Source organism: Podarcis pityusensis, assembly GCF_964106645.2.
Source record: "Podarcis pityusensis genome assembly, chromosome: 8".
NCBI classification, from domain to species: domain Eukaryota; kingdom Metazoa; phylum Chordata; class Lepidosauria; order Squamata; family Lacertidae; genus Podarcis; species Podarcis pityusensis.
The window spans coordinates 28,615,593-28,632,117 of NC_138033.1; the positions used below are offsets into that span (position 1 = coordinate 28,615,593).

General features: G+C 40.7%; 1 protein-coding gene across 2 annotated transcripts in view; it reads left to right on the forward strand.

Annotated features, from left to right (window-relative positions):
- The window catches only part of LOC308483985 (protein argonaute-3), a 58,266-nt gene extending 42,973 nt beyond the window's left edge, over positions 1-15,293 (forward strand). For both annotated transcript variants that reach the window (XM_081018443.1, XM_081018444.1), the window contains one exon: positions 1,065-15,293. In XM_081018443.1, coding sequence (XP_080874569.1) covers positions 1,065-1,173 — 109 coding nt within the window. In that variant the 3' untranslated portion in view covers positions 1,174-15,293. The remainder of the gene's footprint in view (positions 1-1,064) is intronic.
- The last annotated feature ends 1,232 nt before the right edge of the window (positions 15,294-16,525 follow it).

Here is a 16,525-nt window from a genome sequence, read left to right on the forward strand (position 1 = left end):
AACGGTATAGTCAACACATGTGCACTAGGGTGCCTGGTTGTTTAGCTCAGTCCTAGCACATTGTTTCATGCTGCTGCATATGAAACCACCGAGTATAGTCAGAGTTAGCCTACAAGAATGATCCATTAACTTCACTTTTTTGTGCAACCCTGATTGGATTTTGAGAGGTAATTAGGGGTGTGTGCATGCTCCATGGAGACCACATGCATAATTAGACCCCTTTGGGCATTGCCCTGTCTCTCCCACCTCAACTAGCAAACCATCAAATGTGCATGATTAAATGTGTACAGAGTTCTGCAGAAATGGCAGCAGGCAAGCCAGTTAGCAATGAAGTCCATTGAGGTAAAGTCATCATGATTGCCAGTTTGTCCTTTATAAATCTAGCACTGTTATAAATATGACTCAGAGTTCCTGCAGTGTTCCCATACAGCTCATTCATTCATTCATTATAGAAGGTTGCCCTGTGGGTGTGGTGGGGAACCATGGATTCCCATAGATGGTTACCCACAACTTCAATCTTTTATTAGGTGCAATTGGGTGCACAAATTATTTGCAACAGTCCATTGTGCTTTAAGTATGTGTTTGTGAGAAAAGATAGCACATTGTTCATGCTAACCACTACATCACACATTTGATTGTACATGTTGCAGGGCAGTTTCTTCAAGCTTTCCCATGATATCTATGGATAGTCATTTTAAATGAGTGTGTGAATTTGCCCATAGAAGTGTTTGGAACATGTGTTCCAGTGACTTGTTCTATACTGATAATTGGTGGTGGGGACCATGCATCTAGTACTGAAGTTCATCCATGTGCTGCATTAGTGTAATTTATTGTTTTTTGGAGCTGAAAAGAACACGGAATACAGTTTTCTTAAAGCTCTTTTTGCTGGTTGATGTTCAGAAGCAAAGGAATTAGCACAAGGCTGTACTAATGGCTGCTCAGTGCAGAAATTGGAATTGTTTTTTGCAGCTTAGTTGCTTAAAAATATAAGAAGGGAGCGTGACTTTTGCTTCTTGGGCCCAAAGGTGTTTGCTAATTATTCTCTCTTTTCCCCGCTATTGCAGTGCTGAAGGAAGCCATGTTTCAGGACAGAGCAATGGGAGAGATCCCCAAGCCCTTGCGAAGGCTGTACAGATTCACCAAGACACCTTACGCACCATGTACTTTGCTTAGCTATAAAAAAAAAATATCAGTGAGACCGGAGCCTATTCACGAAAGGAAGAACTGCAGAATTTAGCCACATACAATGTATGTTTAAAGAAGGGTCAGTTCATTGGGGAGGGGGATACCTCTGCCACTGCTGAAACTGATCCTATGGGAGGGGGCACGGGCCTTATCCTTGTTTCGACACAAGGAAGATTGTTTACTTCACCGAGAACACGGCACTTATTATGCAATATGAAACCAGCCAACTGCTTTTGAAGCAGCCTCCAATGGGAAGTGCTGCCGTCATCGTTGTTGTCTTTTCCTTTGTGTGTGTTTTTTCTTGTAGTCTAACCCTTTTTTATGCCTTTACCTCAAGTTGCTCAGCAGCACAACTCTTTCTGCAAAAAAGAAACAATTATTACGGTATTAAAACTTACAGGAGCAATCAAAAAAGTGATTGTTGGGGTGGGCAAGTGAAGTGAAGTAGAGAATGTGCAAAAATGTTTTTATCCTTTGGGTACCCCTACGAGGGTAGCCAGCGGCTTCCCCTCAATGGCTGTCAGCACTTGAATGTGACCATAGCAAGTGTGTTTGTATGTTTGAGTGAGCAGCTCCACAGAGTATGTTGTGGGAAAGGCTGTGTGTATAGTGCATTTGCAGATCTATTGATCCCAGTGTGGTTTAGCCAACTGCTGCCTTTTGTGTCTGTCTTCATTGCTTGGAGTTGCTCAACTCAAGTCTATTTCTGTACCATAACTAAGTTAACCATATACGTTGATGCTGGCAGTAGCGATACAACCTGATGAGATTAATGAAGCTGCTGCTTTCTTCTTGTCCAGAAGTTTCAGCTAATTTTACATCTTGTGTGCCATGTGTATACCTTCTGAGCTTCTTGTGACAGCAGATCTCCTCCCCTGTTTTGCCAGGGTGACGTGTAATATCCATTCAAGTACGGACACTAAGTTGAGGTCTCTCTTTTTTTAAAATGAAAAAATATATATTAGTTGACTCGCTGCCTCTCACTTTAATGTGATTGCATATATATATCTATATACGTGTACTTTGAGGTTTAGCTTCCTTTTTTCTTTTATATTTATTAGAGTAATAATAATGCTTTAATTTAAGTCAGTGTATTGGCGACATCAGTTTTAATGTTTAGAAACATAACTATTTTGTTTTAGAGAACTGACAATGTTTTTGCTATCTTTTAGTGCAATAAGCCTTTGCAAAGGAGAAAAATCTGTCCATTTTTGCTGTGCACAAGCAGCAGCATTTTGCACCACGAATAGTGGGAGAATGGACATGTTCGTGCACTTAAAAGGACAAAGTTAGCCTTAATTTTGAAAGGAAAGTCTTGTAATAGGGAGGATTCCCTTTTTTAATGCATAAAAAGGCAAACCCTTTCATGCTGCTAGCAGACTACAAGCTTTAATACTGTCTAGTAATGCGGGATTTTTGCTCTGCTGCACCCTGGGGTTGGAGGGCATGGTTTTCCCCAGCACAGAAGAAATTCAGGTTTTTAGATCTGTCCAGATGACATTGAGCAAAAGTCTAAAAGGGGGCATGAAGATTCTTTAAAAGCAGTTTTTGATCATGTAGACTTTCCTTTTGAAACTGAGTGCTTCATTTCATTTTACAAATAAAGCTACAGAGGGCTGGGATACACTTAAGTGAGATCACTGAAATGTGAATCAGATGAATGGGCCTCTTTTCATTCCACTTTGAAGCTGAAGCAAAGTATTTTACAAGATGATGAAGATGAGCATTGAACTCAGTAGCAGGGATTCAGGGGCGTTTTGCACTTTGTAAACACATGAACTGCATTTGTGACTGCTTTTTTTGCACTGGTTTTATAGTATATATGCATAGATATATACTGCAGATGGTTCATATGGGCATTGCTAGTAACCCAGCCCTGCTGAAACAAACAAATTATTCTCCACATGAAAACCATTTCACTGGTTGAAGCATCTTTCTTATATTGTGCTGTCTTCAAAATGACCCACTATATTTGCCAATTTACTGTATTTTCAGCTGAAAAATCTGAGCCCATTTTGCTCCAACAGGCCTGAACCTTTCCTATTTCTTCTCTCCTCACCCCACCCCCATCAGAAAACTTAAGTACTGTGTTTTATATGCTTTCTTGTGCAGGCATATGCTGCTGTTCATGGTGTCTCAAAATGCTTTACTGCACTTGTGATCTAATGAAGTTTACTCCCAGTTTCAGCAAAATGGTACAATGCACACTTAACCTCTTGGGGGCAAGAATCAAAGTGCACTTGAAATAATTGTGATGGGGAGCAGCTTGCTTTAGGGGGTTGGGAAGAGGTGTGCACTAAGATGAAAGGGGAAACTGCTAGAACCAAAAGAGTTCTTAATGAATTGAATTGCAAGTGGCTGTTTTCATGCTTCAATCTCTGGAAGTTTCCTAGCTGAGGATACTTCATGCACTGTACCTATGCTTGAATTCCTAGCATGAAGTGACTGCGGGGAGTTCAAAACCAGCCTGCTTAGGCCCCATGATGTGGCCAATGGACTCAGACTTCACCTCCTTTGTCCTTCACCCCCCTGCCTAAAGAGAACATACACCACTTGTTGTCAGGGTAGCCTAGTAAACCTCCCTGGAGCTTGAGGTCAAGTTTAACGGTTCTAATATGGGTGCATCACAACAAATCTTCACTAATATTAATGTTAAGTTTTTTCTCTTCCAATGATTGTCACTTTAAAAGGTTCCAGTGGGAATTCTTACTCAGTGTTTCACAATTGCGATTTTAAAAGTGGGTTGTGGAACATTGGGACCTCTGCCTCCCCTTTTTAAAGACCTTTTAGCTGTTTATACCAAGATGCACTATAATATTTATTTCCTGACCTGTCCCTAGAATGGTGGCTCTAAAGCCTCCTTTGCTGCAGCCATCACCTTCATCCTTCCAAAGTGAAAATGATTTAGAGCCCAACAGAGAAGCACCTTTAAAATACTTGTACACAGTGCTAGTGTGATTGATTTTCATGTGGAGAGGAGATGGTAACTTAAAAACAAACCGGAATATATTTTAATTTTGAAACTGTCTTTGTCAAGTGCCGATAAAATTTGTAATACACTGGCCTGGTTCACACCTAAATGCTAAGCCATGGTTTGATTAACAAACCACAAGTTAACCACCGGTTGTCTCATAGACGATCAACAAACCATAACTTGTTTCTTCAAAGTTGCTTTGGGTTTTCCAGCTGCTCTTGGTTTGTGCCTATGTAGCTTGGTGAGAGGGTAGGGTGGCCAAAGAAATGTTTAAGGAAGGGTGAAGGGTTTGGGTGTAACAACAAGCCATAGTTAAAACAAACGAAGGTTTGTAAGCCAACAAAAAAAGTCATGACTTCAGGTTGTGGTTAGGCACTAAACAAACTGTAGTTGGGTTGATGGCAGGGTTTGGAGGCTCAAACAACAAACTATGGGTTAATAAACAATGACTTAGTATTATCTGCGAGCCAGGCCAATATCAATGTACTGGCATTGAAGGCCACCTGTACTACAGTACTGTAGCTGCTATATTTATTTAAATGGAGGTGGGCAATTACTGCACTAAGGAAAAAGGGCAGGTGAACAGGAATCCAATTTAAGAAGTAGTATTCTGATTTTTGTTGTTTCAAAAGCAATTTTAACAGTGTGATATAACAAAGGGTGCTGTCTTAACCAAGATTATAAAATAGCCAGATATTCTTCCTTTGTTTTGAAAGACTTAAGATATATTTTGATGTTTGCAGTGGATGGGTGGAGGTGGGGATGGGAGGAAATAAATGGTACCTCATCTGTGGTGGCAGTTTCCAGTATATTTTTCACAAGATTATATGGACTTTTATTTTTGTACATGCTCTCTGTTTTTGTTTTCTAAAAAAGCTTTCTTGAATTTTAATGTGCTTTCATGAAAATTTCTGCCTGTGCAGCCGAGACAGCTGTCTGTTCAGCCTATATAGGTACAAAAGTGTAGGTTTAATGTTTTTTTGCACCCAGCTTGGCCTTGTTCTTCGTTCAGTATGCGTATTCCTGCCTAGAATGGTTGCTGAAACTCCCCCCACCCCGGTTGTCCTATTTCTCACTTGTACTTGCAAGAGCCACAGTCCTCTCTCCATCACCACTCCATACCTGAGAGTTGCTTGGTGCTGAGTTCTGTCCACCATGAAAACACAGTGCATTGTTCTCCATATGTTTTGAACTACAACTTCCATCAGCTTCAGGCTGAATAAAGCTGAGCTAACAGAATGTGCCCCTCTGTAGGTAGGGACTTTTCTTTTGTGCCATTGGGCTTGCTCTCTGTCAGGTACAATTCCCATTAATTTCAGCAAGTCGGTAGTGCTAGGGCTGGATTTTCAAAGGCAGAATTGACGACTTTTGGGCAACCCTAGTAGTACAAAGCATTAGAGTCCTACTGGCCAAGCTTCGTCATCTAAGCAACAGCTGCTAAGAGGGGCATTATTAAAAGACATCAGACCGAAAGGTTCATTCTGTGGGGTCTTTCACACACACGTGTGTGTGAGACTGTGTTAGAATGTAAAGATCTCAGGAGTGTTAGATGAAAAATGTTAAAATAATGGCAAGGGTGCTTCCCAAAGCTTCCTTTGGGATATTTCTGCAAGACTGAAAGTCTATCTGCTTGTAGATATCCTTTGACTCTGTGTGTTCCCCTATGCAAATTATTGTGACTTATTAACCACCCATGTAACCTTCCTGTTGTATAGCTTTTCTGCTAGCTGTTTTTGATTATGGCAACACCCTGAATCTGTCAGATTTTCCCACTTGGTAGGTAAGTGATTCATTGAATGGATTTTTAGTGCTATGAACTGATAGAACAATTACCTTTTCAACTGGAAGAGTTGTTTGTGTGTCTGCAAAGTGGGAGCAGGACATATCTTTTTAATCAACTTCCACTTCCCATCCTTTTCACTTGAGGGCAGCTTGTCCATGCATATTGAGCTTGTGGTGAATGGAACCTCAAGCATTGTCTGGCATATATAAAATGGCCATCATGGGTTAAACACCAGGCGGAGCTTTCACTATTGCCTCAAGCACAGCAACGTCTATTAAGACATGCTCAGCTTCAAGTTATCCTGTGATGTACTTGACCCTTATGTTTTTTGGAAAGCTAAACAACTCCTGGGGAATTTGCAGGTCTGCTAATACCTGCTTGTTAATTATCATATTTATAAATGCTTGGATTTCACTATGATGAGAGACAAAGCTGTTAGATGCCAGACCCTCCTTTATGACTTGCCAGTTTATTCTCTGTAACCTTGACTTTGCTGATAAAGAGGTTATGACTAAGTAACCACTGGGGAATGAGGAACAAAAACCCTGGAGTGGGAACTGGAGAACAGTTTGAAAAATTAAACTGAAGGATTGACTCTGCAGGAGGTAAAATGTTGAAAGACGAGAATCATGTCTAGCATCTTTCAGTCCCATTTCCATATTAAAATTGTGTCTGAATTATCTCTGGCAGGTATGTAACTATAAAGACCTATTTAAAAATGAAGTAGCTCTGCCATCTGAAACTTGGAGGGTTTTATTCATTCAAAGCAAGACAGTCCTCAAAGTGCCTTTTTAGAAGATGGTGCTGTAGATTTTTCTTTCTTTCTGAAGTTGTATATTGCTGGGTGATGGGGGGATAGAAGCATTTAGTGAAAACACGCCAAGTTCTTGATGATACCACTTGTAGTGTTGAGTACTATGTAGTACCCCACCCCAAAATAATCAGGACCAAGATAAGAGTGGACCATATTATATTTGGGGAAAATAATGGTACTGATAACTTGATTAAAATCCACTGTGTGGATCTAAGACACTTTAGGGTTTTTAGGGCAAGTAGCCCAGGACACTTGTAAGCACTAAATGTTTATTCAGAGGCCACAGACTATGAAATTGTGGTAAGCAGCATGTGCCCCTGAAGCTATATGTGTATCTTTAAAGTTGTTAAAATTCTGAAAATCCCAGCTTTAACTGTAGACCTTTTGTAAAAAGCAGGACCCTAGTCCTCATGGTTGCAATGGCAAATGTTGATGGCAAAAATTTGCAGCATGGCCTTTTGGTGCTGAGCAAGTCTGCTGCCCTGAAATAAAAAAAAAACTTTTTAAAAGAAAAGTGCTGTACAGCCAGTCTTGTCTTTAAGCTTTTTATCAGTCAGGAAAAAACTAATAAACACTGCACCTCTGTAGCAGCAAAATGCTGTAAAAGTAATAATAACAAAGTTGTAGTGATTACACTGTAAAACTACTTGCACACACCTGCAAAAAAATCCAGTTATGGTCTTAATGGTACCAATAGAATATTTTTCAAGGAAGATTTGTGTCCCTTTGTGGTTAGATTATTGGTCACCTCTGTAGTTTATGTGCCATCATCTCTTTTTCCTGACTATTGGCTGCCATTTTTATGGAAGAGTTTATCAGGCTTTGTCTTTACAATAATGTTCTTGCTATAACTTTGCAATCCAGGGTTTCAGGGGAACTGCGAGGGCAAAGGATAATCTCATCCAAACCTACTTTCATATCCGTCTTCGGCATCCTGGAACTCTCAGTGCAATGCTGGATTGTAGAGGAGGCCAGTTGTTCATTTGAACAATAGTCTAATGCTTTGGCACAAAAAGAAAAAAAAATGTTATTTGGATTAGGCAACAGCCTATTTTCATTTATTATGAGGCAGGCTATCGGAAAGAGTAAGAGTTGTGGCCTGCACATACATACACCCTGCCTACCTGATGCTCACACCATGCTTCTCCATGTTACATGGCCATAATGCTGACTGCCTATACTTAAGGATGAATGATCCCTTCTCAACCACTCTCTCCAGAGGTGTGGAAGCTTTTGTGACTCCAAGTGATGGCTGCCTTAATTCACATGTGCATTGCCCATTAATCTTTGCATATAAGTTTATATAGTTCCCTTCTTGAATAACCTTATCCAAAGACAGTGTATTAAATTGTTTAGTATGCACTGCGGCATCTGTGCTAATAGTCATTTAACTAACTTTTTTTAAAAAATGAATTCTATAATCCGAAATCAGTTGCTCTGTTGTTTTTGACCCAGTGGCCAATCCCAGCTGATAGCTAATAGCACATATGGTATGGTTCTAGTTTAAATGTGCACAAGGGTTCTTGACTATTAGTTATTCCAAAAGGGTTGAGCAAAATACTGAATACACAGCAGTGGGAAAGTTAAGGGTGGATACTGAAGTACATACCTTTTTTTGTAAATGATAAGAATGACTTGCTATTAGAATAGGCTGCCTCCAAAGATATGGTGGTATTGGCTTTAACTGTACTAGCTTTCTAGAGGTGCAAATGCTACTCCAGTAGCAAAACTCTCTAATTACAACCCAGTCAACTTTTAATCTATTAATTGTTCAAGTTCAGCCAATTAATCAATTAATTGATCAATTAAATTTGCATATGGATAAAACCAATATTTCTGAAGAAGCATTTTTTTAGTTGATGCACACACGTCATAACATGCATAATCTTAAAATGCATTATTCCTGTGTGAAAAAGGAAAGTGATTCTTTTCAGATTATGCTCACCCTCTGCAATTTTTATAAGCACTTTTATTAAAATTTTAATGTATATATACGTGTGTGTGTGTGTGTGTGTGTGTCTTCTGCCCAAGTGTCCTCGGGAACATTTTCCATCCCTACTATGAATGTTCCATAAGAGAAAAAATTAGGTGAATTGTCACAGGCTGCAATCCTATATGTGCTTACCTGGGAGTAAAGCCCATTGCACTATTTGGTGCTTACTTCTCAGTAGACATGCATTGGACTGTGCTGTGAAAGTACCATAGAGGTGCCTCTGACTTTGCCATGTATGAAAACAGACTAGATGTTGTCCCATTTCAAGTGGTCTCTGGCAGAATTTGTTTACAGATACTTCCAGAACTTTTTCTAATACTTTTATTATTTTTAATGTTAAATCATAGAAATTATTTCAAAACCTAATGCACTTTCAACTGTAGGGAATGGGCGGGGGGGTGGAGCAACCTCTGAATGCAATACTTTTGTTGGGACCGACCCCAAAGTCCAAAAAAAGTGACACATTTTTATTTTTTTATTAATTAACACCTTAATTATTAATAATTAATACCTTTATTGAACTGTGGACTTCAGAGGGTTGGTGTTGTTTTTTCGATGGACCAACATAGCTTCCTATGCTTTTTAAATTAGAGGAGTTGCTTCTTCCTGGTGACTTATATCTGATTTTGCAGGCTATCCTTTAGTGGGAAATCTACTTTGTGTTTGGTTTATTATGCGTGTCTAGCGGGGGTGGGGGGTGGGGAAGCATATTTGTGCCTCACTCTTAAGATGGGGTCTCAGTCATCCTCCATCTAGAGCACTGATCAGGTCCGCACGTGCTTAACTTCAGTAGTAGCTGTACCATTAGTTGTGTGGAGACCATTTGCTAGGCCGGACCTTACTAGGTGTCGCATGTCTTGTTCTCTCTTTTTTTAAAATTTATTTGCAGCTTCGAGAGAGGAAAACACTCATCATTTCCTACCCACTCCAAGCTCTCCAGACAAGTGTGGCATGCTTCTATAATCATGCCCTCAGGATGTTTAAGTGCAATATCCGTCATCCCTGACAGTAGCCGTGCTGACTGAGACTGATGGGAGGGCACATCTGGAGGGCACCATGTTAGCTACCCCATTTATAGGTTATTTTGTAAAAATGTGTTTATGTCTATATTATACACACATCTAAACATAGATGTACACTCTATAAACCAGTGGTTGCCAACATGGTGCCCTACCATGTGCGCACACGCACATCCTGTGTCTTTTCCAATGTGCATTGATGATGCAATGCAAGTGCAATGTTGAAGGGAGAGGCACAGGCTAGCTGGGCTGATCAGATGCAGCAGATTTGAACATGACCTGTTGCCAAAACCATACAGCAGAGTTTTTGCAGAGCTGGCACTGAAGCCTGACAGGAAGGTGCGGCTCCTGACCTGGTATCTTCTCTTCTGTTACCAGAAGTGTGCTGGACTCAGAGGTGCTCTTTGGGAGCTGAACCCTACTTTCCCAAGATAGTTTTGGGGACTAAATCTTTTCAAAGTTTGCTGCAAAACATTAAATAACTTTCCCAGTTTACTAGTACTGAGTCCACAATTTGTTTCTCAAAAGAGCCAATCAAAAGCTAATGGAGAGCATTATGCCAATCCTTTATTTGGAACAGATGATGCTCCTAAGAAAAAGCTTAAAGCCCTCTTGGTCTCAGACTGGGAAGTTGACAGGAGAAAAACCATAGAATCCTCCCTATGGTGGCAAAATCCTTGTCTTGCTTTCCATTCTGTGCTTTGAACAGTGCACCTGTTTCTTGCTTCGTTCCTCCCTGCACTCCACAGCATAGACTAGGAAGCACTTCAAACAAGCAAGAAACTGGTGCCTTTGTAATTGCATTATCCCCAAGCCGCTTTCCTGCTTAGAATTCAGTGGCATTGGACTTTGGTGTGAGGCGTTAAGTAATTTATCTCAGTTTACCTATACCTAGTCCACAATGTTGCTTTTTAAAATAGCTCCCCATTAATTTTTTGGGTATCTGTTTAAGTGACTTTAAAGTTACTGCTGTCCATTACCTAAGAATTCATGTAGTCACGGTAGTCACCTGAACTGATCTAATCTGCCTTCTCTCTTTCATGTTGCTCATTTTTACTGATTCCTTTGTTTATGGTCCCTTTGTGCTTGCTGTGCACTCGGCTTGATAGTAGTCTTTTTTTGAGGTGGATTATGAGGACTTGTAAGAATGTTGTGGTGAATATAGTGGAGCAGGGTGATGAAGCAGAGCTGTTGTAGAGTCAGAAAACTTTGGTTGCAGGAAAGGAGCAGAGGCTGAGAAGAATACATGCATATTCCATGGGCACACGGAGTCATACTAGTGGAATTGTTCAGATGGATTGTACAGCAAAATTCAGGCACAGAAAACTTGCTTGGCAGGAGCAGATTGAGGCCCACTTACGGTAGTTTAGATTCTACTTCCATCAAATGCCCCGGGGAAACTAACAAGCAGGACATGAATATGGCCTTCCTCTATTATATCTCTAGCATCCTGGTCCTCCAGACTTAAGCACTGAGGCCAAGAGGCTTGCTGAATGTCAGGTTTGAGCAGGAGCAACATAAATATTTTACTTACTCACTCACTGTATTAACTGTGTCTAGTCATATCTGTTTGTCTACATTTAAGGAATGAGCTTTTTGTTCAGAAAAGTTTCAGGCTGTACTCTCTGAAATGCAGGCAGCAGAAGGCAAGACTATTCCACTTTTAATCATGAGCACTATTGACAGTTCCTCCTCCTCCCAGAAGCAGTGTGTCTTTGAGGGGTGGGTGAGTTCAGACCTATTGAATATCTCATTTTAGGAGAAGCAAATCTCCAGCTTTTTTTATGGAACTTCTTGAAGCCTGTGATATGATAGGTTTTTCATTTTTCAAGTAGCAAAAAAGTCTCATTAGAAGGGACTCTGATGTAGCATGGACATTTCTCCATGGAATGTTCTCTGTATTGGAGAATGTTGTTTCTCAAAATACAGTTTCATAAAATAAGCAACACAATGAATGATTACAATTCTAGTTTCAAAGTGTAACTAAGTTTTTGTTTCAGGTGATTATCCCTAGGAACATTGATTGTGTTAATGATTTTTTCCCCTCCTGATTAAAATTGTTTAGTTTTACTACTTTTGAATATTGGGAAAATGTGTTTATAGAATACATAAAATTAATGTGGCATACTTTTGTGTACACATGGCAGATATGCTAAATTAGATCACAATTTAAGTCACTGAAACAAAAATCGCAAAAATGTTTTGAATCAAAGTTTATGAAAGACCATTGTTAAGGGATTTCAGTACATGCTAAAGTAGAATATTTCTAGTAAAATGTTTTTCTAGCTTTGACTTTAGGGTCATTTTTTCTGACTATTGGCTCTCTTAGAGACTGTATTTTGTTCTCAGCTCAGCTTTGACTTGATCTAGGAGTTTGGACTCCAGGTTGGATATGGCTTGCTTGAGTATGAATTTATTTGCACACGTGGAATCATTAAGTTACCTGTGGGGAGTGGCTGTTGTGTTTTAAACAGCAAGCTGCCATTTTGCCATTTCACCAGACCTGAGAGGTATGTATTAGCAACCATTCTCACAAGTCAATTATCCCCAATACACATTGAAAATTAAAATGGATTCTGAAATTATGTTTTATTGCACAGTCGTGGTCAGGCAAGTTTTCTGAGGTTGTTCCCGCAGATCATGTTAAAAAATGACTTGTAGCCTAGATGATTGCTCTTCCAGTTTGTCCACACTAAGGGGCAGGGGTTGATGAGGTTTCGGTTCTGCATGCTTGGCACAGATGGTCCATTGCGACAGGAAGAAGGCAGCTTGCAGTGACATGTAGGTTAATCACAGGGCTCTTTGATGCATGACTGCTAACTGTATGGGTACCTTCTGTCCAAGAGAATTGTATGTATACTACATGTGACAAGCACACGGGTGTCTATTTGGCCACATCCACACACAGTGAGAACCTGTTGCCAATCACTACATCCTTTCCACATGCATCTGCACATGGACCTATGCATGTTGGTCTCGTGTTACGGGGGACAAGTGGTATATGCAAGGTATTCCTGAATGGAAGCTATATCCATGAGAGAAATGACCCTTCAAGCAGTTTCCTTAATAAGGCAGAGTTTAAACTGTGTAACAGTATAGTATTAACATTGTGTGTGTGTAGTTAGGGGGACAAATGTAAGCTCCATCCTCAAGACATTCCGTTCACTGTGGGTCCATCAGGTGCTTGGGGCTGCACTGAGCAATTGGTCTGCTATAAGAAATACATAGCATGGCAGATTGGAGGTGCCCTTTTGCCTTTGTGTGGGGCATTGTGTTGGTGATGTCAACACTATTCTGTGTGCCATTGCAGGGGCACATTTCTTAAGAATCCAGCTGTAGGCCAGCTATAGTTTCACATTCTCCTAGGAACATGTTGGTGCTGCACTTCAGCTTAAGGCCCTTGGTTGTAAATTTCTGATGACTTCTTGCTTTGTGGGGCACTGCCGTTTTGCTTTCTGAGAGAAGCATAGGATGAGTTTGAAATCTCTGGGTGTTCTTGTAGGTTCTCCCCCGCCCCCTTTAACAAAAGTATGCTGAAGTCAAGCAAGTTTGTTGCACCTGAACTATTGTAGTTAGCCTTCCTGCAGGTGGACAGATGGATGGCAAGTGCATTGGTAAAAGCCTTCACAATTTTTACTTATTAAACCACCTTGACCGTGTGTGCCTCTTTGTATTGCAAATGTGAGCTGCAACTATTTGGGGATAGGGTGGGAGGGTTGGTTTATATAAAATATAGATAAATATATATATACATATATATATAACAAATCTGTATTTCAGTATGTTTTTAGAAACTTAACTCTTTAACCCAGAAGCAGCGTGTCCACTGCTCCCTTCACTCCTTACCCCCGCCAAGTTTACTGCCCTTGCCAAAAGTTTAGCTATCTTTGCATTTTCTTCCAGTTTGGTTAAATATCAGCCTGTCATCTTCTACAATTTTCAACTTTGTTACATATCCATCAGCTTTGCGAGACTTGGGTTGGCTCTTAACACACTTCGTTGGAAGAGGATGGCTCTTGTAAGCCTATCTTAACTACTTAAGGACCAAGCGTTCTTGAATTGGCACACAAGTCCTTGTTGCTTTTAGTGGCATAAATTTCTTCCCACCCCACAACTGTCTTAACTTCCAGGGTGGAGGTTAGTGTATCCACTGTCAGGGGCAGGACGCCTCTGGATACCCGCTGCTGTGAATCATGAGTGCTGTTGCACTCTGTTCCTTCATACAGGCTTCCCACAAGTACCTGGTTGACCACTGTAAGATGCTGGGCAAGATGGGCCTTGGGCGTGATCCAGCAGGGGTCTTACGTTCTCATCGGTCTCAATCTTGTAATGCCACAGAAGCAGATATTCTGAGGGACTTCACAAACCTAGTCTGCCAAACTTTTTGTCAGTGTGATTTTGTGTGCGTGTGTGTGTTTTCTAAATTTTCTCTGACAATTTTTCCAGCTAAGGGAGAAGAGTAAAAAAAGGAAAATTTTATACTTAAAAAACAACAACCTGGACTGACATTTGCATAGAAATAACAATGTTTGCCATAAATAAAATGGCCTTGGCACATGGTTAGTGGCATGCATGCCACTTAGGGTATAAGCAGGAGGGAGTTTGTGGCACATGTGGACAGCAGTCCAGGTTGGCTGAGATAGTTGGACTTGCACACCTTGCTGCCTCTCTAGCCAGCACTGTGATGCTGTGTGCTCCTCTGTTCAATAGACTAGTCCAGTCTTCCCTAACCTGGTGCCTTGCAGATGTTTTGGAATACGAATTCCATCAGCCCCAGCCATCCCCACTGTGCTGGCTGGGGCTGATAGGAGTCATAGTTCAGAATAGCTGGAGGATACCAGATTGTGGAAGACTGGTCTAGAGGCAAAACAACATCCAGGCACTGTAGGGGGGTTGGGGGTGGGAGAGGGAGAGGGAGTGGGGGTGGGGAAGTTGGTTCCATGTACGTACTCATACTTTGATTTGTGGCACACTTGCCAAATAGGTTGGACACCACTGATTCCTAGCGTAACCTGATGTGTTATGTTGTATCAAATCATGGTAGTGCCTCTGAAATTCTGTCACCATGTCTTGAATATCCAGTTAGGTTATGAATTCACCTTAAAATACTTTGAGGGTACAGATAAAGACTGGACAAGCAGGGTTTGTTTTTGTTTTCTCCCAGACTTGTTGCTAGTTATATCTTTTGGGGTCAATCCATTGTGTTAACAAAACACATTGTCATATCTGTCAGTTGAAGTTACACTTTTCTGTTCTTGTCTAATGTTCTGTCGCTTACAAGTATGTAACCGTACATAATTCAGTCATGGAACTCCTGAGCCAAATCTGTCCCCAAAGTTGTTTTTCTGTGACAGATTCCACTCCTTTTTATGTTTTGTTTTGTTTTGGTCCACTTTCTCTATACTGGAAGGACTCTATGTTGTGGGTTGTTTTTTTTAAGTAAAACAATTACTTAGCATTGCTTTGCTTCAGTTTGAAGTGTAACTTTCACTAATAACTGCAATAAATACGCTTTTGCTCCAGAATTCAAGTTTGTGTCCAGACTTTGGTTATGGTGATTGTCAGGGACGGGAAGCAATAAGAAATTTTAATGTCTAAGGTTTTACTTCATAGTTTGTTTCATCATTTACACCTAGTTGCACCAACCAAATTCTGGAAAACTGCTTCGTTAAAGAAAGAAATAAAAAAATTATAAGCTCTTACGATGGCATTACACACAGCCATTAGTGAATGTGAAGGAAATGCTCTTGCTGTGTTCCGTCACCTAACTGGAGGGAAGTTCCATGCTTTCACAAGATCTGTATTCTTTTGGAGGAAGAATGCTAGAAACCTGTGTTGTCATATTATACATCTTCAGTCAAGTAGTGTAAGACCGCAGAAGCAAGCACACAGATCAGTGCACCTGCACCTTCTGCCAACTAGCCCCATAAAAGCTTAAGGGTGCATCTCCTGGCCAGATTCAAAAGTGCTCCCTTTCCAGGTTTCTTGGCCTCACACCTCACAAGCCACTTCACAGCCTTCTCCTACACCGCAGGAATGTGCATCAGGATACCCTGCTTTGATCACCCATTGATTAGCATGTGTTATTAGTAGCCCAGCCACTTTGACGCTAAAACTGAATTGCAGGACATCAGTGACCTATAATAATCATCAAGGTATTTTTGCTCTGCAGAACCCCAAATGACATGTTGCATACAATCACAGATGGGAGTGGGTGAGAAGACAGACTGATTCCAGACTGTTACTATTATGTAGGCTGTTTGCATGGTTTAACCAATAACTGATCCTTCCTCATGGGGAACAAAGGAAGCAGGCTTCTGGTAGGTAAGACTAATTATTATTATTACTCACCCTTTCTTCAAAAAGGAACACAAAGCAACTTACAAAGCCTAAAGACAGATATGATACAAGAATTAAAATATCCTAAAATACTCATAACATGCATATAAGGGCAAATCCAGCCTGCCCCCACCCTGCTAAAAATATGCAAAGAAACTCCAGTGGCCTAGGTGAATAACAGTGTATTTGCCTGGTGCCAAAAGACAGAGATGGCACCAGGCATGCCTCCCTGGAGAAAGCATTCCACAACCAGGGAGCCACCACTGAGAAGACCCATGTTTCTGTTACCACCCTCAACCTCTCCATTGGAGGAGCACACAGAGAAGACCCTCAGATGAAAAACATAGAGTGGGGAGAGGCATACCATTTGGTTCTGAGCTGCAGTTTGAATTGGGCCAAGAAACTCATTGGTATCCAG